This window comes from Lycorma delicatula, chromosome 1, assembly GCF_047948215.1.
Source record: "Lycorma delicatula isolate Av1 chromosome 1, ASM4794821v1, whole genome shotgun sequence".
NCBI lineage: Eukaryota > Metazoa > Arthropoda > Insecta > Hemiptera > Fulgoridae > Lycorma > Lycorma delicatula.
Window position 1 is genome coordinate 372321316 of NC_134455.1, and position 27663 is coordinate 372348978.

At 30.1% G+C, this 27663-nt stretch overlaps 1 protein-coding gene across 1 annotated transcript in view; it reads left to right on the plus strand.

Annotated features, from left to right (window-relative positions):
• Positions 1 to 27663, plus strand: part of LOC142317274 (death-associated protein kinase 1-like) — a 172896-nt gene that overhangs the window by 7315 nt on the left and 137918 nt on the right. The window contains exons 2-6 of the mRNA XM_075353687.1: positions 5147 to 5359; positions 6340 to 6484; positions 7735 to 7937; positions 14099 to 14251; positions 20014 to 20074. Of these exons, the coding sequence (XP_075209802.1) occupies positions 5147 to 5359; positions 6340 to 6484; positions 7735 to 7937; positions 14099 to 14251; positions 20014 to 20074 (775 nt within the window). The remainder of the gene's footprint in view (positions 1 to 5146; positions 5360 to 6339; positions 6485 to 7734; positions 7938 to 14098; positions 14252 to 20013; positions 20075 to 27663) is intronic.

Below are 27663 nucleotides of genomic sequence, written 5' to 3' on the forward strand. Positions count from 1 at the left end.
ATAACACTTCAAAGGCATCTGAATAACGTCAGCCTGACAAGACCCCAGTCCAGCTTCACCCTTCCTTTCTGGATGACCTCCTCTACTTCTGTTATTAGTGCTACAATAACCTGTTGCTACTAATGAAAAAGATTATCAATGCAGTGACACCAATCAATGTATTTAGGGGAATTAACTAATTGACCTGTGAAATGTGCATGAGAACTGGCCCAAAAGTTTATAGAGGTGGACTTTAATATCAAATAAAATGGCAGATTCTGTGGGATGAAATCTACGACTTCTAATAGATAGAGGCAGTGCACGTGCAAATGCCAAGCTTTAATCTGTTAAGATAGTTGTGATGCAGACGTAATTGCGTAAAAACTGGACATGGTAGGTGTAACCTTATGAACAAATGGGAATATCATTTATGACTGGTTGTGAGTGTGGTGAGCCACTTCACTGATAAACATCTAATAAAGTACTGCTCACAGTGAGCATACAAGGGAGATCCATAAGACATATCATACTACCCCACCTGGAGTTAAATGGCTAAAAAAACTGGATATTAATTGGTAGCTACATTGAAATTTTTACTTATACTTATGAAAATATTATATATACATTTGCTGTGTGAATATTTAGTTTTAATTTCTTGGACGCAGCTTATTTATATGATTAGTAAATAAAGAATGTTAGTAGAATCAGTTCTGAAAACAATACATTTACCAAATAGAAAATATGTTGTATACTGTTACATGTTTTTGAATCAGGATGGGTGTCTTTGATGGCTTACAAATATTGTCCATGAAATCCATGATGAATAAAAAATCCATTAATGGAACTAAAACTTCCATAGCAGGTCAATCACACAGACCAAATTTTACCAGAAACCATGTTCTTAACCGTAACAAGCAAAACAACATTGAGACTGAAACAGGAAATTCCTCTTGTTTAATCCAAAAAGCACTTCTGAATATTGATCTTTAACCATATAGTTGTTTAAAAGTCTCATAGATCTGATTTCACTTAACAAAAATGATGATAATTACACAAGTTCAAAAAATGTAGATAATGTGATGTTCAAATGTTAAAAAAGAGGTTTGCCTAGATCTTGAGCCTCGGTGCAGCTTTCTTAATCATAAATATATCCACACAACCAGACCTGTGATCCCACTTCAAAATAGTGTAAAATGGCTTAAATAATTTTTGATAATATAATGGTGTAAAATGCTTGGTAAATTGTAATCAGATAGAGCCAACTTACTTCTCCTTTAAATTTTTTAATCTGGTCTATTACCCTCGCAGCTTGTTACACACTTCATTGACATGCAGATTGAGAACAGTGCCACCGCGCACTGATTTCTTTGCGGTGGTTGTGATGAACGTTAAGCATCTGTGCTGTAAGAAGCATCAGTAAAATTTGCTCAATATGTATTATGTTCATTAACATAATACATGTATTATTATGTTCATTGTATATTTAATAATCCTTAGTATAAAGTATGAAAATGCCATTTTTGGGATTAACTTTTAACTGCATTTCAGTAGGCTTGAACGGAAATCAACATTATATTTGGCTCAGTGAAGTAGGCATGGAAAACAGTGTAACTGTTTTTCCAGTAGCTACTTTTTTCAACTTCTTTCTATGGAAAAATCATAATAAAACATGACAAGATAAGATGTGATTCTTTGGAAAGTGAACTGAATGCTAGGAATGAGCAGTGGTTTTGTCATGATGGAGTTTTCATTTGCACAATTCCATAGGTCTAAATTATTTTAGACCTATGGAATTGTCTAATTGTGGTAAAGAATAACTTTTTCTTATAAGTAAAAAAAAATTCTTCTTTTGTTTTTGCCATGAAGAGTTTTTCCATGGTATTGGAATAGGCTGAGGTTTTCTGTGTTAGATATTAATATGTTAAGTTTATCTGACTTTTAAAGAATTTTGTAAGGAGAAAATGTTTACTTGCCGAATCAAAATTGTATAGGTTATATTATTTTTTTATTTTCTGTTAATTTTTAACTTGAAAAAACATATTTCATTCTTTCTATTATTGCTAGTGTGTTTTTTGTAAACTATTATTCCTTTATTATTGTTTAAGAAATGGTGCTCTAGTTAGTTTTTTTTTGGTCTTCAGTTGTTTGACTGGTTTGATGCAGCTCTCCAAGATTCCCTATCTAGTGCTAATCGTTTCATTTTGGTATACATCCTACATCCCTAAAAATTTGTTTTACATATTCCAAACGTTGCTTACCTGCACAGTTTTTCCCTTCTACCTGTCCTGCCAATATTAAAGTGATTATTCCAGAATGCATTAATATTTAGCCTGTAAGTCTGTCTTCTTCTTTTAACTATATTTTTCCAAATACTTCTTTCTTCATCAATTTGCCACAACACCTCTTCATTTGCCACTTTATCCACCCATCTGATTTTTAACATTCTACTACTACAACACATTTCAAAAGTTTCTAATTTTTTCTTCTCAGGTATTCCGATCGTCCAAGTTTCACTTCCATATAAAGCTACTCTCCAAACATACCTTCAAAAATCTTTTCCTGACATTTAAATTAATTTTTGATGTAAACAAATTATAATTCTGATTGAAGACTTGTTTCACCTGTATTATTCGGCATTTTATATTACTCCTGCTGTCTAGTCAGTCAGTGTTATTCAAAGTGTTAGAATATATTGGGAATTAATTTATGCTAAAAAAGAAAATGATTGCGACTAATTGATGAAAACAATAGAGGATATATTTTCAGCTACAAAATACTATTTTATAAAAATCTTAAAATTTCTGCCTACCCATCTTAAATCTGAGTTTATTTTTTAAAATAAAAGAATGGTCTAGTCATATATGTTTTTTATTTAAATTTTTTTTTTTAATAACTGAATTTATTTCTGAGATATCAGTAAACATAGATGCAGAAATGCAAATATTGTACGTATAAGGAATGAAATGAGGGGGGGGGGTTTAACGTGCTGTAGGAATTTTTTTTATTACATTTCATCTTCACATGGAATTTAGTAATTTTCTTATAACAATTATTGTTGTGAAACCTCAAACATTATTTAAACCATTAACATTTTATTGAATTCTTATCAGTAAAATACATAATTGCAGATACTAAAATATGATGGCAGTGCTGTAGAGATGATAATGTTTATCTGAATCGGTACAAAAAACTATGAATTTAAAAAATTTATGTAAATTTTTTTGGAAGTTCACTTTTTTATAGTATTTATTCAAATTGCTTTCCTTTTAGAGCCTGATTACATACTAATCTAAAATAATTTACATTTAGAACCTGTATCTTATTGGGTGGAGTGTGAGCAGCTTTGTATGTTATATTCTAATTTATGTCTGTCTGTATATCTGTGTAAGGTATAGTTATTGATGAGTTTGGGTTTGATTTGATAAACAGTATGTTTTTGTGTCAACCAAAACATAATCCAGTAATTATATTTTTTGATCTGGCTGGCTGCTCCATATTGCTGAAACCATATTTATTTTCCTGGCTTATGGAATATACTGATTAACATAAAATTAACTGTAGTTTTTGTAAAATTTTTTCTGATGTAGCTAGAAGGCAAAAAATTTATGACTGATCATTTGGTCCAGGTGTTCAGTTTTTGATGTTGATGCATACCCTTTATAATTCACTGTGGATTACTGTCACTTCAATATTGACCGATGTGTTAATCAGCATGGACATTTAATAAAAACAGTTTCATCTGAAAATACGATTGAATCAGTAAAGTTTGAGTTTGCATGAAACTTTTTTATTATATCACAGTATTCAATCTGATGATCACAATCATTCTAAAATTTGTGCATAAATGTTGTAGCTTCAAAGAGTGTAATCATAATTTTTAAGAACATTGTTAATTGAAATACTACTAATGTCATTAACCAAAGGCAGCTTTCTGAACTGTTGAATAGGGGTCTTCAAAAATATCTGCAGTCGATCTAATGATTTTTCCTCATTAGCAGTAAATTTTGGTTTATCCAAGCAGATACAATTAGTTATATTAATAATTTTTTCAACCCATTTTCTTGTCTTTTGGGCAGTTGATTGATTTTGTTATTTGTGTGCTTTTGGGAGATTATTTTATAACAGATCTATATCTGTTATAAAATATTGATTGTGAATATTGTACTACTGTAATAAAGAGATATATACTGTAAACTGTATTTTTCATTTTAGTTTTCAAATTGGGAAAAATATATTCTGTACAATCTTTTTTTATTGCCTGTATGACTCAGTTCTTCAAGTTGTGCTACTGGTGAAAAAATATTGATTTTTTTTTTTTTTTATAACCTTGTTTTGTGGTATTCTTTATATTTTATTTATAATTATTATATTTTATTCCATATTCTATGTATTTGGCAGCAGAAACATATCTGGTTGTCCATCCATTAGATTTTTAAAAATTTATCTTTAAGGATTTGTGGAGAATACAAATTTGTTTACATGTATATCTGTGTAAGGTATATAGTTATTGATGAGTTTGTTTTTTTTGTGTCAACCAAAACAAAATCCAGTAGATTATATTTTTTGATCTGGCTGGCTGCTCCAAAAGTGCCAAAGGTAGATATAAACTGGTAATATACTCTTAATTCTACTATGAAAGAGAAAACATTTTGTAATTTCTGCTACTATTTTTTTTTTTTCAAAGTAGGAAAATTTTTTCTCCTTTGTGATCAATTAAAAAAAAATTGTTTGTTTAAATTTATTGAAGCATGAAAGTACTGAATTGTGTTTGTTCAGTTGTGTTTTTGAAATTTATATGTAGGTGTTTTTCAGTATTATTATTATTGTTATATTTGGTTACAAAGTAATAAAGTGGTTTTTCTGAAATATTATAATTTGTTTTTTTAATTACTTTTCATTTTATTACTTAATGACAAATCTTGATCGATGAACTAATTGATTTTTTAGACAGTCACTTAAGGTAAGTAAAGCAAATAATTTTCAGTGAATTGTCCAGACACAACTATAATTTAAAATCTGATATATCATAACTTATATGAATAATAATTGAAGTTTATCATACCTTTGAGTAGGTTTTTCTTCAACTTACATTTTATTTTCTAAATTTAAAAATAATTTAATTTTGTTGTTGGATCTTCTATTTATAGTTTATTAATGTTTCTTTCAGAGGTCACTTTGCAGTGGTGCGAAGGTGTGTCAATAAGAAAGATGGTTCTGAATATGCTGCAAAAGTTATTCGGAAAAAAAGAGTTTGCCGTGGTGTATCGATGGAAGATATACAGCGGGAAGTTGAAACATTATCACGATTGCATCACACAAACATTGTCACATTACATGAAGTCTATGATACTGGACAGCACGTTGTATTATTGTTGGAGCTGTTAGTGTTTCATTTCTTTATTATATTAATAATATTGTATTGCAGGTTTAATTATTTTTTTATTCTCTTTCACAGTTCAGGTATAGAAATTACTAATTAATATATTTTATTTAGAGTTAAATGTTAATATTTATGTAAAAATAGGTAAATAAAAATCCTTACTTATTTGTTTTAAAATTATATACCTAATCTGATTTTTATTGGTTGCTATTTAGTAATTATTAAAATAATAAACATGATATCTTAGCTTTATTTAGCACTGAACATGCATTGTTTGTTTTAAGATTATATTGCTAATCTAATTTTTATTGGTTGCTATTTAGTAATTATTAAAATAATGTGATATCTTAGCGTTATTTAGCAAATAGTTACTGAACATGCATTGATAACATTTATTCAAAAAAAAAAATCAGTTGGGCTTCTAGGCTGAAAGACTGTTTTTGAAAAGCTAAGATAAAATTATCTGCTAAGTGTGTTAATCAGTTTCAAACTGTCAGTCGTTGTAGTTAATTGTGAGTGAGTAAAATTATTATTTTATTGACACCTAGGTTCCTCATTATGGAATTAATCAGCAGCATATTATATTTTATTATCAGATACATTTTCAAAATTCCAGTTGTAATTAGAGAAGTCATTGTCATCATGTAAAGCTCCTGCATTTTTCAAATTTGGATAGCAGATTAGTTCATGTACCGCCTAGACCTGTATTACAGTAAATATCTTCAAACAAATTATGTGAAGAAAAAACATTTCCCAGATGTCATTAGCAGAAATACACTTACAGTAGGCTCAACTCATAAATGCATAATTTAGCATTTAACTAAGCTGTCTATATACCATTTAAAAACAGTGTGTTAGTCATTTTGGTAATTATGTACACTATGTATCTTCTTTTTGCAGACCAGTTCTTCAAAAATTGTTTTCATATTGTTATTATTTTAGGTCATTTCTTATTTATGGTTCTTAATTTATTGTTTTAGTGTCACTGGAGGAGAGTTATTTCATTTTGTTGAAGAACAGACTGAAGGACATTTAACTGAAAAACAGAGTGTTCATATTATTAAACAAATATTAGATGCTGTAGCACATATGCATAATTTATATTTAGCACATTTAGATCTTAAGGTTAGTTCATTTATTTTATGAATATTAATATTATTTACAATTTAGTATATATAAGGGCTTTTTATAAATTTAACTTAAACATTCTTTATACTTTTAACTTTCAAAAGATATCACACAAAATAAAGGATAAAAATTCAGAGTAAGAGCGGATAAATAATTTCATATGATATATATACATATATATATATATATATATATTAAGAATTTTTAATTTAATTTAATTTAATTTTTTTTAAATCATTTCTTAAGGATAATAACACATAATTCTCCATAACTCTATTAGAGAAAATATTTTTAATGAAATATTAAAAATTAAAATGTGTTTTAAGTAAAAATTGAACCTGAAGGTTCTATTGCAGATGCCTAAAAAAAAAGTTTAAATCACAGAATCATTTTTACAATGATTCAGCAATAAGACATCTGGTAAAATTTATTTTACAAGATGACCTTTGTTGTGGAGTGATAGTGTCTCACTCTTACATTTGGAAGATTTTGGTCTGAAATGCCATCATGCTGACATTTTTTATATCTCACAGTTCATCGTCCATAACCAACTATCTGGGCAGCTTCCTTGTTCTAGACAGCCTTATTTTGTACTTTGCAACTGTCTCTCTCTTTGTGGCTTGATATGTAATTTCTTTTCTTAATTTTATCAAGGCTCAGGTTTCTTGAGTTTTCATTTCTTGCAAATGGATTTTTCTCCAAATGGGTAGTATGTTTTTTAGCCTTATCCTTATTTTAAGTTGAAATATAATTAAAATAAAATAAACATTAAAAAAAAAATATATAAAACACTCTAAGAACCAAAAAATAATATTTTTTCATTTTTTTTTGCTTCATACTGTTTGAATTCTGTACAAATTAAGATTTAGCAAGTTCTGGGTAATTTTTTTTTTTTTAATTTGATGCTGAATTCTAAAATTTTAAATTTAATACATATTGAAAAAAAGAGTTTGTGTGTTTTTTTTTTTTTTTGCTTAATTTGTAATATAAGAGAACATTATTATATTTTAATTTTGTTAGCCATGTATAAAATTATAAATATTGAAGTGACTGATATATAAAAGATTTTCAATAATCATTAAATGATTTGATATAGTAAATTACTCTTTAGTAATTACCATTGAATTTCATTACTGTTGCTTTCATTGAGTACCTTTTTAAAATCCCAAAAATATTTTTTTGTAATAATTATTTTTTAAAGTATAATTTTAGCAATTTTTTTTGTTATATATCTTTTATAATTGCAGCCAGAGAATGTACTGTTAGTTGAGAAGTGTGAGTATCCACTTATAAAAGTGATAGATTTTGGTCTTACACAACAGTTGGATACTGTGTCTGAAATAAAAACTGTTTTTGGGACACCTGAATTTGTCGCACCTGAAGTAATAAATTTTGATGTGTTGTCTCTGGCAACTGATATGTGGTCCATAGGAGTTATCACATACATATTGTAAGTATTTATATTTTTTCATTTTTTTGGGGGGAGGTAAGAATTTTAAAGTTTTATGTAAATAACTTATGATTTTTTTTATATTTTATGACAAAAAAAAATAGTTGAAAATTCTTTTTATGAAGTATGAAAATTTTGCTTCTTTAATTACAGCCATTGAGGACTTAAAATAAAATTTATTATTAAATATCTAATTATTATTTCTTTATTTCCTTTATCTTATTTAGTATTTTAATAGTAGTAATTTTTAATGTTGAGAGAGTAACGAGTGGTATATTAGTTTTGTTTTTGTTACTTTTTAAAATTTTTTATATTTTTATTTTGAACAATTATTAATATTAATTACTAATTTTAACATTATTTCACTATTCATGTGTAATAATTAGATCTCTCCTACTTATTTGTCTTCGAATAGATTTCTCTGTTAAAATTGGAGGTTGAAATCAAGTTCATATTGGTCTCTTTCTACCAGTTTTAATAGTGGTGTTTGCTATTCAAATGTTAAGTGCATGTGATGAGTAGATCAGTGCGTGCTGGGATCAATATTGAAGTATTGGCTCATGACTAGTTTTCAAGAATTCATGTTATCAGAATATTTTTATTAATAAAATTTTGATTTTAACCTATGCTAGAAAAAAATATTTTTACAGTTTGTTTCATTTTTCATCTTGCAGATTGAATTTTTTCTTTGTTGTTGAGTTCTTGATTTATGAATTTTAAGATATGTGTGAGGTTAGGGTGATAAATGTTAACACCTTGTGGTGTTAACGTTAAATCATTCTATTGTTATTTTCTGTATTTTTCAAATTATATCAAACGATTCTATTAGAAACATCTTTTGTTTAATTTTTCAGTAATCCTACAGTTTGTATTAAAATATTACAAATGACTTGAGACACAAATATAAATGAAGTTATTAATATTATTTTAGATGTTTTGTATTTTTATACAGCTAGCTAAAGGTTGAAATAAAAATTCAGTTTAATGGTTTAGATTTAAAATTATAATTAACATTATCTTTTTTTTAGAATGAAAAAGTTTAGGGGGCCCCTTAAACACTCAACTGCGGATTTATTCGCCCTGGCACCTTCTGACATCTCATTTCCTGGCAGGACTTCATAAATATGTAACTTATCCATCACCTTCTTAACATAGTTCTTAACCACTCTCCATTCTTTAACTCTTCTTAGCATTATGTTTTGTGTGTCCTCTGGATAGAACATTTCTTCCAAGCCTAACATATTTGACATTCCCTGCATTCATCATCAAAGTGCATTATACAGCTACACTCTGAAACTGCCAGGAACTGTGTTAAACTGTATTCCAGTGAGCCATGAGTCCTCCTACACCAACTCCCAATGTCGCTTATAAGGCAATGGGTACATCGACCTTTAGTGGCTTGGTCCCACTGTTCCTGCCAAGTCTCCATTAATTCATCTGTTAACTGGAATGTTATGCGCTTTTTGTCACTTAATGGCTTCTGCTCCCAGAACCTTTTCTTCTGCAAAATAACCAAATCTATCAGCATTGTATCCACCAGGATTTCAGCTGCCTCAGAGACTGTTCTATATGCTGTTATGATTCACAAACAACATTGTCTATGAACCCAACTAGTCTTCCGCGATATTTTGTAAATCTTGTTACATCAGCCCAAAGCTCTGCCCCGTGTAGCATTGTAGCATACGTAAAATGCATTTTTCACAATTACAGTGACAAGGGTAGAGATTCCTCATCATTCCCCTCTTGCAGCTCTACCAGCCACCTCACACACTACCGCCGCAGCATTGAGGCTGGACCTTCCCCTGTGAAAACCATACTGACTAGCAAAGAGTCCATCCCCCTCCTTGACTGCCTGTGCTGGAGCATACGCTCCTGAATCTTGCTCAGGGCATCTATCATCACCAGTGGCCAATAAGAAGAATGGGAGTGCCGGATTTCTCCCAGGTTTCGCGACAAGTACCAGCCCCTGGGACATCCATATCTCAGGAAATATGCCTTTCATGGGGCAACTGTTGTAAACCTCAAGAAAAACCTTTGGCTCAGCCTGAACCGCCACCTTGACCACCAAATTCGGCAGCCAGTTTGGACCCGGCATCTTAGCCGTTGGTAATCGTGTTGCTGCCTCCAAAAGTTCAGTTAAAGTGAAAGAAGGAGGGCTCTCCTGTTCACTCCTCTCATCAATCCTAAGCTCCTCTTTCGGGAAGAGCCCGTCTATTATATTGTGAATCTCATGGATATTCTGAGTAATAGGGACTGTAGGTCTTAAGGCCCTCCTTACCAGTATGTTGTAAGGCCTGCCCCCTTGGATACATTTCTACTTCCAAAATTAGTTTCTTCTAAGATCTATTCTTAGCTTCTCGGATGGGTTTAACAAGATGCTTCTTGCATTCATGATATCTATCTATAAGGATGTCTCTAAGGGCAGGGAGGTACACATCTCCGTCATGCATCTCCTAGCACCGTGGCAAGCCCTCCTCTTTTCTGCGATTTCAGGGGTCCACCAGTAAACTGACAGTGTTGGGTGCTTCTTTGTGGAATACCTTCGCGGTAGACTGGCACACATCACGTCAATTGAATCTACCAAACGAGATGCCTTCTCCTCCGCTATGCAGCTACAAACCCTTTGCTTACTCTTCTGAGGTTAAGCACTCGTGTAAAACCACCATGATCCAGGTTTTTGGTGCTTCAACCAATGAATGTCGGAAGGCTTTCTTCACCAGATTCTTCCTCCATTATTGTTGTTATGACCAGCTGATGGTCACTACCAGAGAAGCCCTCCCACACCCACCAATTACCAATACACCTGGCTAGCCTTGAAGTTACAAACATTATATCAAAAATAGATCCTGTTGCAACCGACCTGAATGTAAAAACATCTACAGTATTCAGACAGATAAGGTTGAGCGCTGCAGCTGTTTCCATTAATGTTCTTCCATGACTGTCAGTCCTAACAGATCCACAATGCATGGACCATGCATTGTGGATGTACTGCCCGGTCATCCTCCCTTCACACACTGATATTTTATGAGTGTAGGTAGCACACCTCTTGCCATAAATTTCCACTTGCATTGGTCCTATTTTTCCATCATTATTTCTTCTTATTTTACTGAAGACGTTGCTTGACGTCTTCAGTAAGTCTCTGCTTTCAGTCTGGGGAGTAAGCCCTCTGCCAATACTTCAGCAGGTGGTACGCCAGTAACAGCCTGGCCAGGCATGACCTCCATGTCCTCTCATCTGGAAGTCATAGGCTGAAGAGAAAGTATAGCTGTCGTCACTGGGCTCCCTCCATAACGATGGGGAAAACTCCCCTTTATCTACTCCGTTGAGTTTGTACTTTAATAACAAAAATTATCAAACACTAGTATATAAATACACAGTACGAATCAAAACACTCTGTATCTTGCTAGTGAATAAAATTAATTATTTATTCCACAATGTTATCAGTACCGATAACCCGATAACCACTATTGATACTGTTAACAACCACCCCGGTTTGTCCAGTAACATGTAACAGTGGCAGTCAGATATATCCTATTGCCAATGGCAATACGGTCGCTTAGACAAAAAACACTTAATAAAAAGTAATCCGTCCTCCAAAAATCAATCTTCTTTAAAAAAAACTTCAGATAAATTCCACTGACCATTGCATTATATCCCAATCAAATAATTAAACCGCAGAACCAATAAACACCAAAAAAAAGCCCAGATCGCACCAAAACCACATCCATACTCACCAGAACTTCTAACTCGACTACCACAACCTGGACCTAGCACAAGTGTAAGAAGGCCTACAAAGTGTTGCCAAAAAGGAAAAGATAATTATAAATTTATCTTGCGAAATGATAAAATCTTTAAAGTGCGATTCCACACTTTTTTAATGACTGTGATTCTCTGGTATTAATCCTAACCTTCAAATTTCAGAAGATGCTCCCAAACTAGACTATTTTTGATAAGATTCTGATGGACTTTATAATCAATGACACTAATAAATATTATAAATATCTTGTGGACAATAATATTATTACTTCAGAGAAAGCAAAAAAAAAAAAAAATGGAAAATACAACAGTAAATAAAATGTTTACTTTTTGGGCCTTTATCTCTGATGTCTCATATAAAAAAACCAGTGAAAGACTATTCATCAACCAATAAAATGCTAGAAACCCCCTTTCTTGGTAAAATTATGAATAGAGACCAGTTTTTCATGGTTTCAAGAACACTGTATGTCAGTGATTCATTTAATGCTCTAAATGAGAGACTGTTTAAAATAAGATTTGCAGTAGACCCACTTGCGACAAAAATTAAAATTTTTATTCTTCCCTTTCAGGGATTTATATTTTGATGAGTTCTTGGTGTTATACAAGGGGAAATTAATTTTCAAACTGTATATCCCTTAAAAAGACACTTTTTGGGATTCAAATATTTATGCTTTGCGATGTGGAAAGTGGGTATATGCTAGATTTTATCTAATACACTGGAGCAGAAACAAAATTGTAAATGTCACAGAACTTGGAATTTCTGGGTCTGTAATCTCAAGTTTCTTTCCCCATATTTGAATAAGTCATAATTTATTTTGTAATAACTGGTATACAAGCCCTAAAAGTTTTCAGTTTTTACATGACAATAAAACTGGGGCTTGTGGCAGAGTTAGATTCCATAGAAAGGATTCCTCAAAAACTTTCCAAAAGAAATATCAAAGGTGAACATGAGTTGGGAAACATGGATACTTTACTAGCAGTAAAAGTTATTGATAAAAAACCTGTTCATATGCGCTTTCTTTCATCCATGAAAATAAAACAAAAGATTCTAATAAAATAAACTTTCAGACAGATTTACCAAAAAAATAAAAAATAAACATAGCAGCTATAGAATACAGTAAAAAGAATGGGTTTATTTGAAAATCAGACCTGCAGATTAGTTCACTAGAGTGTGCTAGAAAGTGTACAAAATAATTCATGAAATTATTTATGCATCTTGATATTGCAATGCTGAACTTGTATCATCTCTACCAGGTAAAGACAGCAACAATACTCAAATGCTGGACTTCAGTCTGGCAGCATTCCCAACAATTATTTGAAAAATTCACTGATCCTAAAAGTAGTCCACAGGTCCTAAAAGGAGGCCACTGATTTTCATAAGATAATCCTCTTTTCCTGAACCTGCCCTTCAAATGACTGATAAAGATTCCAGGAGTCAACTCCAGTGTCATATATGCAAACATACTAAATAGAGTACAGAAAAGGAAGGACACTCAATTCATGTGTAAAGAGTGTGATGTAGGCCTATGTGGTCATCTATGCTTTTTGGAATTATCACATCTTCCTGCACTTTTAGAAACTAGTCCTAAACAGATTTGTAAGTAGTGAACAGTTTAGTGTATAAATAGATTATTGTGTCTTAGAATTCGGTTAGTTGATTTTATTTTTGTTGGAAATTATACTTGAATTTTTATGGATGCTATTTTGTTATTAGAATTTGTTATTTTGCCCCCCCCCCCAGGGGGGATTGTTACTTTGGCTATATTTTCTAATTAGTAGTTATGTTTAGTAGACCTATATTTAATTTTATTTTATGCTTATAATGTAAAGAAAGAAAAAAGAGAACCGTACCAAACTGGTAGGCATACCTGTACAATATTTTGCTTATTAGTGCAACATTTATTTTTAATTAGGGATTCTACCCTAATTATACTTGTTATTTGTGACTTTCTGACAATTATTTAATAATATCCAGACCCTAACCAAGTTAAAAAAAAAACACTGGAAATCAGTTACTGTTAGTACAAATTACATAGTTTAAAAAAAAATATATATATAATATTAGAAGAAAAAAACTCAGGCTGTAGGCACAGTTCACTCTGGAAATATCTAGGTATTAAAAGGTTAAAATATTAAAATTCAAAAAATCCAAAAATGGTTGTTAGATTTACCTGAAGAGTATTTGCAAGCCCAAATTTAGTGAATATTTTGGTTCAGTGTAGTCAGAAATGGTGAAATGACCTGATATTTTATAAGCAAGGTACTATAATAAATTCAGCTTTTCAGATGTTTTCTTAGTTGTATCCATTAATGGTAAGAAAAATGTACAACATATATCAAAATGTAATATGAATAAAAAAATATTGAGAAGTTGTATAATTAAATTTTTTGTCATTTTTTATCAGATTAAGTGGTGCATCTCCATTTTTGGGTGAAACCAAGCAAGATACATTTTCTAATGTTTCTAGTGGAACTTTCTCATTTGATAAGGAATATTTTGAAACTGTTAGTTCTCAAGCTAAGGATTTTATCAGCAGACTTCTAGTCAAGGACCCCAGGTATTAATATTTACATTTTCTTTTATGAATTAATCTACCTTATAAAGTAACACCAAGGCTGTATTGGTTCTACATATCTCAGTCTCCTCTACTTTAAGTATGTAGTGGGTTGTATACCCAAACTGATATTAGAGAAGAAGTGTAGGATGGGCAAAAATAATGCTGGTTTTAAAACTAACCAAATACAGAATCTATTCAAAACATCAATATTCAAAATCAACATACACTCATAGCACATCGAACAACATACTACATGTTTTTCAATTATGAGTGGAATATAATATCAGACAAATTTCCTCCAAGGCTCTGCTGGAATGTTGTCATTCTTTTGCTGAAGTTTTCCATCACTTTAAAATGTATAAGGTGTGTTCAGAAAGTAATGTCACCAAGTCTACAGGTATGAAAAAAAAATTTGTTTACATAATAAGAATAATAACCTGTACATTAAAGTTATTCAAAATATTGTCCTCCCGCGTCAATACATCCAGCGGGATTTCTAATCTGCAAAGGCGTCCTGGAAAGCTTGTTCAGGAAGTGTGTTTAAAGCCATTTCACAAGCTGCTTTCACGTTGTCAATTGTTCTGTAACGACATCCTTTCAGGGGGAATTTCAAATGGGGAAACAAAAAGAAGTTGCAGGAGCCAATTCAAGACTGTAGGGTGGCTGGGGCAGTGTTGCCATGTTAGATTTGGTCAGATAGCTGATCACGGTGAAGGCAGTGTGGGCTTGTGCATTGTCATGGTAAAGTTTCTAGTTACCGCTGATGTCTGGTCTGATAGGCTGGATCCTTGCTCTCAGTCTTTTGAGGGCTTCTATGTAAAATGTAGAGTTAATGGTTGTCTCGGGAGGTATAAACTTACAGTCAATAATTCCCCTGTTGTCAAAAAACACAATGAGCATGGTCTTGATCTTTGATTTGCTTATTCAAGTTTTTCTTGTGGTGAGGGGACACCGAGGTGTGCCACTTGGCACTTTGCCTATTCGTTTCAGGTTCATACTGGAATATCCACGTTTCATCACCCCTGATAACATTGTCCAAAAAATGAGGATCATTTTCAGACATTTCCAAAACATCCTGACAAATTTCCACTCTGTGAGATTTTTGGTTGTTGGTCAAAATTCTTGGGACAAGCTTCATACACACCTTTCTCATGTGCAAATCCTTGGTCACTATCTTGTGGATGTTAGTTTTTGGAATATTTAACATGTCAACCATTAAACAAACACCCATTTCACAGTTTGTTAGCAAAAGTTCTTTCACACTAGTCATGTTTTTATCGTTTGAGAAGCTTGACTAGCTTCCAGTGTGAGCTTCGTTGTCAACCTCTTCATGGCCTTCCAAAAATGCCTTGTGCCATCTGTAAACTTGCCTTTCTGATAAACTCTCATTTCTGAAGTTTTTCAAACTTGCTGAGCCTCACATAAAACTTGATCGCGTATTTTTGTTCCAGTGAGTGCTGCATCGTGACTTGTACAAGAGACGAAATAGAGGTTTACAAAATCGCTTGTCCTTCAAGAGCTTGGAGACAACTGAGCAAGCACTTGCTCAATAGTTGACTTACACCACCATCGATCCCGGCGGATGGTAGAGCGCGCTGCAACATACAGTTACTTCACAGTAAAAGTATGACATTACTTTCCGGATGAAACTTGTATGTCTGGCTCAATTTCTGCAGTCTCTTGTTGAATCTCCTCTTTATCTCAGGAATTGTTTGTTGAACCCTTTCACAAACCTTCGACTTCAAAAATCCTGAAAGAAAGTATCACATGATCGTGGTTTTCAAATTTGGTCAGCATGGTTTGAAATTATGTGACATGGGAATTTCTCATTTAACAAATCAAGTGTTTCTCCTGCAGTGTGGGATGTTGCAACATCTTGTTAAAAACTACACATTGTTGCCCCCAGTTGAGTTTAATCTTGACCAGAAAATTCAGTCAGCATATTACGCTATCATTCACCATAACTGTTATTGCATTTCCAACCTCTTCCTTGAAAAAATATGAGCCAATAACTATACCAGACTAAAATCCACAGCAGACTTTCAATAGATGTAACTGAACCTCATGAAGAGCTTGTGGATACTCTATGTGATAACAAATTCAACAATTTTGTACGTTAACATCCAGTCAAAATGAAAGTGTGCTTGATCACTAAAGTGCTGCAACACAAAATTTGCAAACTTTTAGTGTTTAAGATGACTCCTTGGCTTAATTTGTTGAGTTACCTGTACTTTAAATGGGTGCTTATATAGATCTTTTTGTAGAATTTTCTGTAAAGTTGTTCTGGCTATCCCAAGTTCTTGTAAACAATGATGAGTCTACGTTCTTGGATTTGCTGCATCACTGTCATGTATTGACTTGATGTTATCAAGAGACTGGCCGGTGCAAGGGGGACCAGATTGTTTATGTCTTGCTTTCTGTGCCAGATATTTCCTGAACTTTATAAACTGTTTCTGCAAAACACTCACCATATTTGTAGAGAATTTTGATAACAATGTGCTTTTCCTTTGCGTAGCATCCGTGGCTACTAATTGGAATTAACACATATAAGATAAGCAAAAAATTCAAGGTTGATAACTCCAGATGAAAATGGCAAGCAATTTCAAACCAGCATTATTTTTGGCCTCTCCATTATTATGAATAAGAAAAATGGTAGGTAGTGAGAAAGACAGTGTAACTTTGGAGTTGCCATGCATGAGAAACAACTCCACTTAAAGAAATTTAATAGCTTCATCTAACAGCAGGAGATTATCCTGTTTGCCCACAATCCCTCAGGTAATCATGAGACTTTTACCTGAATGGGAATAGTATATTACTAATGAACATTTTTTCATTGATCAGTTTAATAAATGGATGTTTCAACAGCAGCCTCTTTTTCTCTATGGATTAAAGAGTCATGAATAAATAATTGCAGGATTCATTAAGGATTAATCTGGAATGTCAATAAATCTATATAGTATGAGAAGTATTCGGTTAACTACAAACAGTTCAGCCAGATTCCCATTGGATTGAACTAAGTGCGACAGATTTCCATTTCTGTAATGAAATAATTCAGAATTTCAGAATAATGAACAGTCTGCAAAGAATTCAGGGACATGTATGGTTTCTGTAAATTCAAAGTCAAACTGCAATTTATAGATCTCATTGAGCTTTTGAATAAATTCAGATGTTTTGATAACTGAAATCTAGTGTTTTGATAATTCAGACAGAACTATTCATGTAAATTTTGATTGAAAAAGCACAATTTTTACCTTTCCTTTACAAAAAAAAAAAAAACATTACAGTGATGAACTTTTTTCATAAAGAAAATTAGTTATTTGTTGCTTATACAGTCAAGCAAATGTCCATCTTTGGAAATATTTCTTTTTGTTTTTGTTAAGATTTTTCCACACTATGCTAATTCTTTAAATATACTTTAAATGATTTTTTTTTAAAGATGTGCTTAAATTAACAACACAATAGTAAATTTATTTTCAGATTTAAATTCCATGTAACTTAAGTAATGGGGAAAGAGAAAGTTGTAGATGCTAAGTTTCCATTCTCTAAATAATAGTAATTTAGTTAAGTAAGTTACAAACCTGAAATTTAGTTAAGAAAGTTACAAACCAGATAGTGGTATGGTGGTTTCTCACTTTCACCATCCTTCCATTTTTCCCTTTGATTGGATAAGATTGAAAATAAATACACATCTGTTTATGATTAAAACGTTTTAATATTTTGGTTTATTTTAAGTAATTGTGTGGTTTTTCAACAAATGTGTAACATGAATAAATACATTCATACCACATTTCAAGCAAAGGGGACTGGCAAAAGAATTCATTAAAAGTAATGTAGCCAAAATCTGGATAAAATAAGATAAATATGTTTTAAATTAACAAGGTAATTAATTGCCTAATTGATTAAAAGCAAAATTAAATATTTATTTACACCTACATAACCATAAATAAAGAAATAGTCTTAAAATGGAAGAAAAATTGGAAAAAAGGTTTTGGAGGAATATTTATAAAAAAAAATCTATTTTTCAAAGGGGCATGAGATTGGATTTAAAAACTTTCAGAAACTTCAGTTTCACTTATAAATCTAATATTAAACAAATAGAACAAACTAATGAAGTTATTAAGTTATCATCTTGATATTTTTTATAATATCTTGAAAGTTGTTATTCTTTCTTATATATCATGAGTTTTAATGATATAGATATATATATCATAGAATTTTACTTCTAAGAAGTTCTTACAAATAGTGTTTTTTTTTTAAGAATATTCTCCTGTATAAACTTGCTGTTCTTTTTTTTAAACTTTCTGAATTTTACATTTGACATAAGTAGGTAAAACATTTTATTACTTCTTTCTGTGTAAAAACCTTTATTATTACTCACTCTTGCTAACACTTTTTAATTTAATTTTACACACTTATCTTGTATTTGTGATCATCAGTCCAAGGGCTGCTGCATGAACCTAGGTGTGAACAAATTTTCAGTCAGGATACTTTGCACATGGGGACTCCAGAGGTGAGTAGGTCTGGGGAATGAAAAAATCCTGTTTGGAGGTCACTTACAAGTGACATGTAATAAAAGTGAGGACCCTGTCCCAGCCGAACGGGTGGGACCCATGTCGGAAAAGGCATAGCAGGGTCCAATATTATGGTCACCTGGGAGGTTAGATATCAAGGTATCCGTAGTTCTGAGTTGTGCTTGTACAGTAGATCCAGGCTAGGGGGTAGGGAATTATAAAAAAAAAGATACTTTTATTTTGTAGCCAAAACTCTGAGACAAATACACTGTTAAAAAAAGTACAGTAGGATATAATGAACACTCTGCTAATCACTAATAATTAGTTGAATTTATTTATTAATTTGATTCTTAGAAGCTATGATATCAAATTTTATTGTTAATTTAATAGAAATAACATTATTGTGAGCATTGTGTTCTATTTACATGATTAGATTGTATAATTTAAACTTATATTTTTTCTGAATAAAATGGTTACATTTTTGTCTATTGAAATATAGTTAGTGTATTGATACGGATTTTTAACAATATTAACCAGAAGCAAGATTTATTGTTTTTCTCTGATATGCAGAAGTAAGAATCAGTCATCAGGGTAAAAGTGGATTTCATCTCTGAACAGGGAAATTTCAATTTTTTTTTTTTTTCAGAGAAAAAACTTCATGGGAGGATTATTTTGATTGGTATTGTATTTTGCCTTAACAATTAGTTAGGCTGATAAAATATTATGTGAAGTACAGTAGTCGTTTGAACAAGTATTAATGACACATGACTGTACATGTACAGTGGAACATGTGACTTTACTTTTCTCCTTAAAAGATTTAGTGGTCTATCCATTAAGTTTCTGAAAACTCATGGAATGCCTAATTTTCATTATATTACATTCTTTCTTTGTGTAGTTTATCATCAAATACCTAACTTACATGTTGAAAGTGTAGCAACACGTGATATGAAGGAAAGTTTCATTCATTTATATAATACAGTTTGCTTAAGGTGTTACAGTAATATGTTTATAAAGGGAAAAGATTACTTCTTATAGCTGCTAAAATTCAAGGTCAAGTTATTTTGGTATTTTACAAACAGTAAAATAACAGTGAGTTTAAAAAAGAAGTTTGGATGATAAAAGGTTAGCGCTTGTGGTTACCAGTTACAAAACTCTTACCAGGTTACCAGTTACAAAACTCTTAGTATAATAATTATTTGTTTATAGTTTTTTATGTTCTTAATTTACTCAGTTTTGTTTGTTTTCTTTTAGGAGAAGAGATACTGTAAGAGATTGTTTGAAACATAGTTGGATTAAGGATAACATTGCTTCAGTAAGTGTTAGATTGTACTTCAAACTAATAATAATTTTATATCACCAACCATTTAAGGTGTGCACAATTAAACATGTAAATATTAATATTATAAATTTTTGTGAGAATCGTTCTTCTTATGTTATTTATATATTGCAATTTATTTTATCACTAGGTGTAGGTGAGTTATTTTATGTAACAAGGTTTATTTTTGTTTGCTATAACAAATTATTTCTTAAAATATAATTATCTTTAAGGTTTGTAGCTTCCAAGATTTGTTTTTTCTTTAAATAATTACTATTCGGTATCTTATTGATTTTACCAACTTTCATAGATGTTTGATTTGCATGCAGGTATTTCATTTAGGGAATGGTATTTCTAACCCCATTTCTGAAATTTTTAAGACCAATGCTATAATAGTTCACCAGGTTATTATTGTTTGTTGACATGTAAGCAGATCAATACTTTTTAAATGTATGGAAATTATATATTTTTAAGAGTAAAAGTTAAATCTTTATTGTGTTCAAACATATGTAATAATATTTTTTAGTGTTTGTTTTGTTGTTTCACATACAAGAAATTATTTTGTTTTCTTGTTTTGCTCTGAAACATTGATATTTTATTCTGTATTGAATTACCCGAGTTTAATAAATAACAAGATTATCATTCTTATCTTCATAGAATAAAGTAGCAGTTGTACATTCCTTCTTAAAAATAAAAAGTTGGTCATTACAAGAAGAAAAAATTTTCAAATTGTTTCCTATTTCATTATTACTATATTTAAATAGTAAATTACCTTGATTTATTGGTTGTAAGCATTATTCTCACTGCAAGAAGAGAAGAAAGTAATGAAGAAAATCTTTAGAAGTATGATTAACAAGAAAAATATGATCATCCTGTTAGAAATAATGAGAAAGTACAATTTTACAGAAAAGTGTGTCTGTAAAGAGTTAGAGGGTTAGAAAAAAACAAGCTTGTGTTAGTTTGAATATGTAAGTAGGATGGAAGACTAGCTGGAAAAATGTAAAAAATTGAAAAACATTAAAATTTTGAAAGAACAGGAGAATGTTAAGTGGTAAATACATTGGGTTTCTGATAAACTCATGCCTAATCTTCACTATGCTAAATTTCTTCTTTGCTTATATTTATCATCAAATATCTAACTGACATGTTGAAAATGTAGCAACATGCTATACAAATAGGAAAGTTTCATTTATTCAGATCATCCAGTACTTGTGTAATCAGTACTTTTGTATAGTCTTGTACTTGTAAGCTTTAGTGACGAGATTTTCTGCCAGTGTCGTTTATGTTTCTTTTTGACTTTTTTTTGTTTCATTTCCCCTGGAAGGGGTTATCCATTATGAAATCTATCAATGTTTAAAGACTACTTTTACATAAACATTCATACTACTGATAAACTAGTGATTCACCATAATACTTTTTAATGCAATGTTATTGTTTTTGATTGTGATGTTTGAAGTAAAACTCAAATTTGACTTGTATACATTATTCAATGACTTATATATTGTACCCTGATAATGTCACATGTTCATTACATAAGTGGTGTGTAGATTTGCTTTGTTTGAGAGGAAACAATACCTGTTGTCATATTGAATCTGGTCATATTATGTATCATCATGAATTCTGCTTATGCAAACTTATGAAATTTTAATTTCTTTGTTATGATTACTATTTTAAACAAAAAATACTGTTTCTGGATACTTAACACTTACCTTATTTATTTAATTATTATTTTCTTCTCCAATTGTGTGGGATAGTTATTTACATATCCTTTTTTAACATAATAAAATTATCCTTTTTTTATAAATTAATTGTTAATTCTTATAAATCTAGTATCTGATTGTTGGAAATTATTATATTTGATGGAAACAATTAATGCTATATTAGTAAAAGTGTAAATTGATCTTTGCCTGATGGTACATAATTTGAACTGTACCATTCGTTTATGATAGTGATGTCATTGTTATACTTATTATCATGATAGTCTTTTTTCACAGATTGACGTACACTTCCAAAAGCTACTAATGGTTATTTTAAAATTTGATGTGACATTTTGAGTGTTTAAAAAATATTTTGTATCTGTATGTTAATTAATTCTGATAATTATGAATTAGTAAAAAATGTCTTTCATTCTTTTTTGAAAATATATTTTAAATATAAATATGCTTGTGAAAAATAACTAAAGAAATATCTCTTGAAGAGAATGATGAAATGCCATAGAACTTTAAAATTATTCCATATTAAACAACACTTTAAATATGGAATATTTTCTTCCTAAGGCCGCACAAAATTAATTAACTATTGCTTCTTTAGTATTTTTTCATGTTGTTCAATTATGATAAAATAATAAGTAGATAAGATCTACTTATTAATACATATCCTCATTCTTTGATGTGATATTTGATTCTGATTTTGTGTGTAATGTCTGTATATGTTCTTTTCATGTGTGTGTCCATATACGATCAGTCTATTTGGTGTAGTATTTAGTTTAAATCACTGCAATTTTATTTGTATTAAATATGAAATTTACAAATATGCAAAATTTGACATATTGCTTATAAACAAACAAATAACTTACAAATTGAATATATCTTATTCCTGATTTGTTTCTAACTCTCTATAAGACAGGTTCCCTTAGCAATCAGAAATACCATGATAGAGAAGCTGATGATTAGCTCCAAAATGCCTTTAAAATATGTTCCGTAATTTTAAAAGCAAGTTTAATATTTAATCATTTTAAACCATGAATTATAAATAAAAAATGGCATATTAATTCACTTCTATGTTTATCCATATCAATCTGTTCTGAGGTAACAAACAAAATGGTTGCAAGTTTTTGTGTTATATTTTCATCATCCAATTAAGCTGGTGGAATGACATTTTTACAGATTTGGGTTCAATTAATGATATTGAGTTAAAAAAAAAATTAGAAAGATACTGTACATGACAAAATCATTAATGAGAAAGTGAGATAAAATAAAGTGAGAATAAAATGTTAAGTTTAATTACTTGCTTAAAAATAATCATATATGAACATTTTATATTATTATTATGCTTAATTTCTTTTAATTTTAAATTACATCTGTTAATAAAATAAAATATTCATTTTGTAACAACAGTAAGATTACAAGAATATTGTTTTTTTACAGTCTCATACAAGCGAAACGTGTCCAATATTCAGTTGGCTGTGTTTTCCGTATAAACTCTATTTCTCCCTGTTTACATGTCATCATGAAAGATCTGAATCTTACTAAATAAATTGGTCATAAAAATGTTATCAAGGCAGTTTTTGTAAACTCAGAAAATGTTGCTACATAAAAACTTTGTATTAAATAACATCTGTAATTGTTTATGATGAGTGTTTTTGTGAATAACATCAGTGACCGTTTAAATTTGTGGATATAGATTGCAACAAAATAAAAGTTAAATTGTTGCCTTATCTCCTTCATAAATTATATTTTAAGCCTTTTCTTTACTGTAATTAGTATGAATTAATTGAAGTGAGTTTTACTTAATAAAATCACAATTGGTATGTTATTATTATAAATATTTAATAGAAAGAACTGTTACCAAAAGGAGGTGTAAATAAATTAACAATAAAATATATTTTAAAATCAACAGATGTAATAAGATTATTTGTTTTATTTTATATTCTTAATTCATAAAAATATATTCATATTCATAAATTCTAATGACTTTAGCATTAGTTGGATATTTATGTAATTCCTCGGTAGGAATCGGTAGCTCCTGAATAAGCCCAGAAATATTTAACACTTTTTTACAAAGCTCATCTATGGAAGCAACTCCACCCACCTAATTGTGCCAGTATGTCATGTCTCAAATTGGTGCTGTTTCAAATTTCACATTATTTATAATATAAATTATAAAACAAGAATAATACAAAGAAGTGATTTATAAATTATGCTTTGATTCAGAAAATTATTATTAAATATTTATTATTTAGAATTGTATTATTACAAAAATTAGGTTGGCAATCTAAAATAAATTAAAAGTTATATAATTTTGAACCCAGATTCCAAATAAGTAAACTAGCAATACATTGGTTTTTAGTCATTAAAAACTCATTCAGTTATGCTTTTATTTATAAAAAGAATAGGATACTTAACAAAACATAACATTTAATTTGAAAGAAATGTTAATGTAAAAATTTCATGAAATTTCAAACATGTAAAATATATAAAATACATTAAAGCTTCCCGTAATGGATACTTCCTGATGATGGATTCTTCTTAATAACAGACACTTTTAGATTCCCTGGCAGATTTATAGTAATATTAATGTATAAAATACTTCTAAATAACGGACAGCAGGAATAGAAGTTGTAATTTTCCTTGTTTTATTTTATACTCATTGCGACAAATTGGTTCATCTATTGTGAATTGCCCCACTTCCCGCATAGATGTTGATGTTATGATTTCAATCGATTCATCATCCAGCATGATTTGTCATCAGTTGCTGTGCAAATGTATATGGTTCATTGAAACATGTAATGTTTTTGTTTCGGTATAGTACTGTATTTTTTCTTATAGTACATTTTCTATATATATACGTTTATGATACATTCAGTTTTGTGTATTTTATAAAAATCCTTACAACCATCATTATTGCAACTTAAAATATCTCAAAATTGTAAATGCTTGACATTAAAAGAAAAAGTAGCAGTTATAAATGTATACAAAAAAACTAAACGTTTTGATGTCAGGAAAACTCAAGATATGTGATATCTTAAAAAGCAATCTTGATATTCTAAATTCATGGACGAAAATGACATTCAGTTAGGCAAATGTGCATTTCCTAAAACGCCAAGCTTAGCGGCTGACAATTTGACTTATGAGTGGTTTTGCAGGGTTCGTGCTAATTAAAATTCTAGTCACTGAAACTTTGATACTTGAGAAAGTCCTAAAGAAGTCAGTTGTAATGAATTTAAAGTATCAGGGGGTCAGGTAGATAAATTGTGAATTAGCGATAACTTTTCACATAAAAATGTTTGTAGTGATGCTGGTACTGTAGATGATAATTTTGAGTCCGAGTGGAAGGAAAATTAAATGAAATGTGTGTGAGTTAAAATGAAAAAAACATTTTTAATGTGATGAGATTAGTTTCTTTTCTGAACTTTTCCCAGTGAAACAGTGTGTTTGAAAGAAGAAAAATGTACAGGGGGAAGATATTAAAAGAAAGAGTGATTGTTATGTTTGCTGTGAATATGCCCATATGAATTTGAAAATCCACAATAATTGGCAAAGTTGCAAAGCCACAATGTTTTAACGGTGTGAACATAAATTTATTAGAGATTGAATGGTATTCAAATATAAAATCTTGGATGATTAGGGACATAGTGATGAACTGATTGTTAAGTTTTGATCGTATAATAGGAAGGCAAAATAGGAAAGTCGTACTATTCTTGGACAATATAAAATCCCACCTTAATGTTAGCGTAAAAAATGTAAAACTGATATTTCTTCCCCCAAATACTACTGCAATATGTCTGCTGCTTAATAATTCAGAACTTTAAAATTCACTAAGCATTAATGTGTCTGGATTATGGATTCATATGGCTATAAAACAGGTTGCTATTACGACAGTGAGAAATTGTTTGGTAAAAACCGATATTAAAGCTCCACAAAGTAACTTCCATTCTGACATTGAAAATCTTACTGAACCGAATGAAATTTCTGTGGAACGGATGAATTACAAGAACTTATTGAACCGTTTGGAAAGTATAAAGAGTAACCAAACATTGATGATGCACTCAACACAGAGGACATAGCGACTGACATTCGTGATCTTGTTGCTGCCTCAGATTTGACTACTTCCAAAATGAATGACGATTCTGTTGATGATGGTAATGACAATGAATAACACAGATTTACCTTCATGAGTAAGGAAACAAGAGAAGAAGTTAGAAAATTAAAGCAATATTTCTTATAAAAAAAATTGCCAGAAGGCATTATTTTAATATTAGATCTGCAGTCGCTTATTGAAGAAATATATACCAGGACTTAGTTCAAATAAAAGTAGACTGCTATTTTAAACCATTACATATAAATAAATTGTATGTATCCATATTTGTTTTTTTATTTTAATTTTTACATTATTTTTTGTACATTTGTTCTGATTAATATTCTTGTAGCTTCTTTGACTAATATTTTTATAGCTTACATTGTTTTTATTCCATTTTAGTATAGTACAGTAATTTTATTCTCTTATTTTATTGGTCGATTAGAATAGTACAGTATTATTTTTCTTTTATTCAAATATGAACATAAAGGACAGTGATTATTTTTTTTTTTTAAATTAAAAAAACTTGAATTTTACAAAATTGTATTAATTAGCAACTAAGTCTTTTTAGAGTTTAATTTACATGAAATAAATACACAATACTGTTTTATTCGAAGTGTTTTTTTTTTCTGTACAACAGTCGAACATTATAATACTGTATTCACATTTTTCTGAATAGCTGTCGCCTCTAAATAATAGACAGATTGTTGTTGCCGAGCTGTGTCTGATATTGGGAAATTTTACTGTACTTAATTTTTATAACCATTGAAAATTTGTAACTCTTTGAAATGGTTACCAGCTAATCAAAAGTAAATTCATCATCTTTAAGAAAAATGAAAATCTTTAGGGATATTCCATTCTGTACACCATTTTATTAGTTGTTCTTTTTACATTGTTACTATGAATTTATGCATTTATTTATTTGAACTACCCAAATAAATGATTGTGTTCAGGATCTTTATCAGGAATTTCAGAATAATGTACCTTAATGGAATGCACTGATTAGATTTCCTCTGGATTAGGATGCCAAACAAAAATTATTTGTTATTCACAAATAATATTAATTTCCATTGATGTTAGACTTACATTTTTAAACCTAGTACATCTTTTAACTAAAAAATACCATACAAATATAAAATACCTCATCATACAACACAGACTTCTTATATAACTCAGTGAAGTACCATTACTTTTTAAGTTTAAAATGTTAAAATAGTGCCCTTAAAAAATGTACTTCAAAAGAAAAATACTGTTAAAATATTTTTGTATAGATCCAATTCAGCTTGTTATTGTGCATTGAGATATTTTTGAAAAATAATGATTATTTTTTATAGTTACTTTTTGTTCTGTAAAGAGCAGTCATTTTCATAATAATAATAATAATAATAATAATAATGATTAGTTTTACATATTTGGTAAGTTTTTAGGGTAAAGTACTTAAAATTTTATTAATTTAATTTACTCTTTGTATTACTTTTTTTTTGTTCATGTATCTATAAAATAGGTGACATCTTAAAAAATATTTTTCAGTAGAAAATTATAAAACAAGAATAATACGAAGAAGTGGATTGTAAAGTGTTCTTTGATTCAGAAAATTATTGTGAAATATTTAATGAGTATTATTTGGAATTGGATTACTATAAAAATTAGATTGGCAGTGATGTTTAAACATCAGTAATGATTTTTTAAACTAAAACATGTATGAATGTTTACATTTGAATGTATTATGTTTTTGATGAGGGTAAAACATAATTTTTCCTTGATTTTGTTTTTATATGATTCAGCATGTC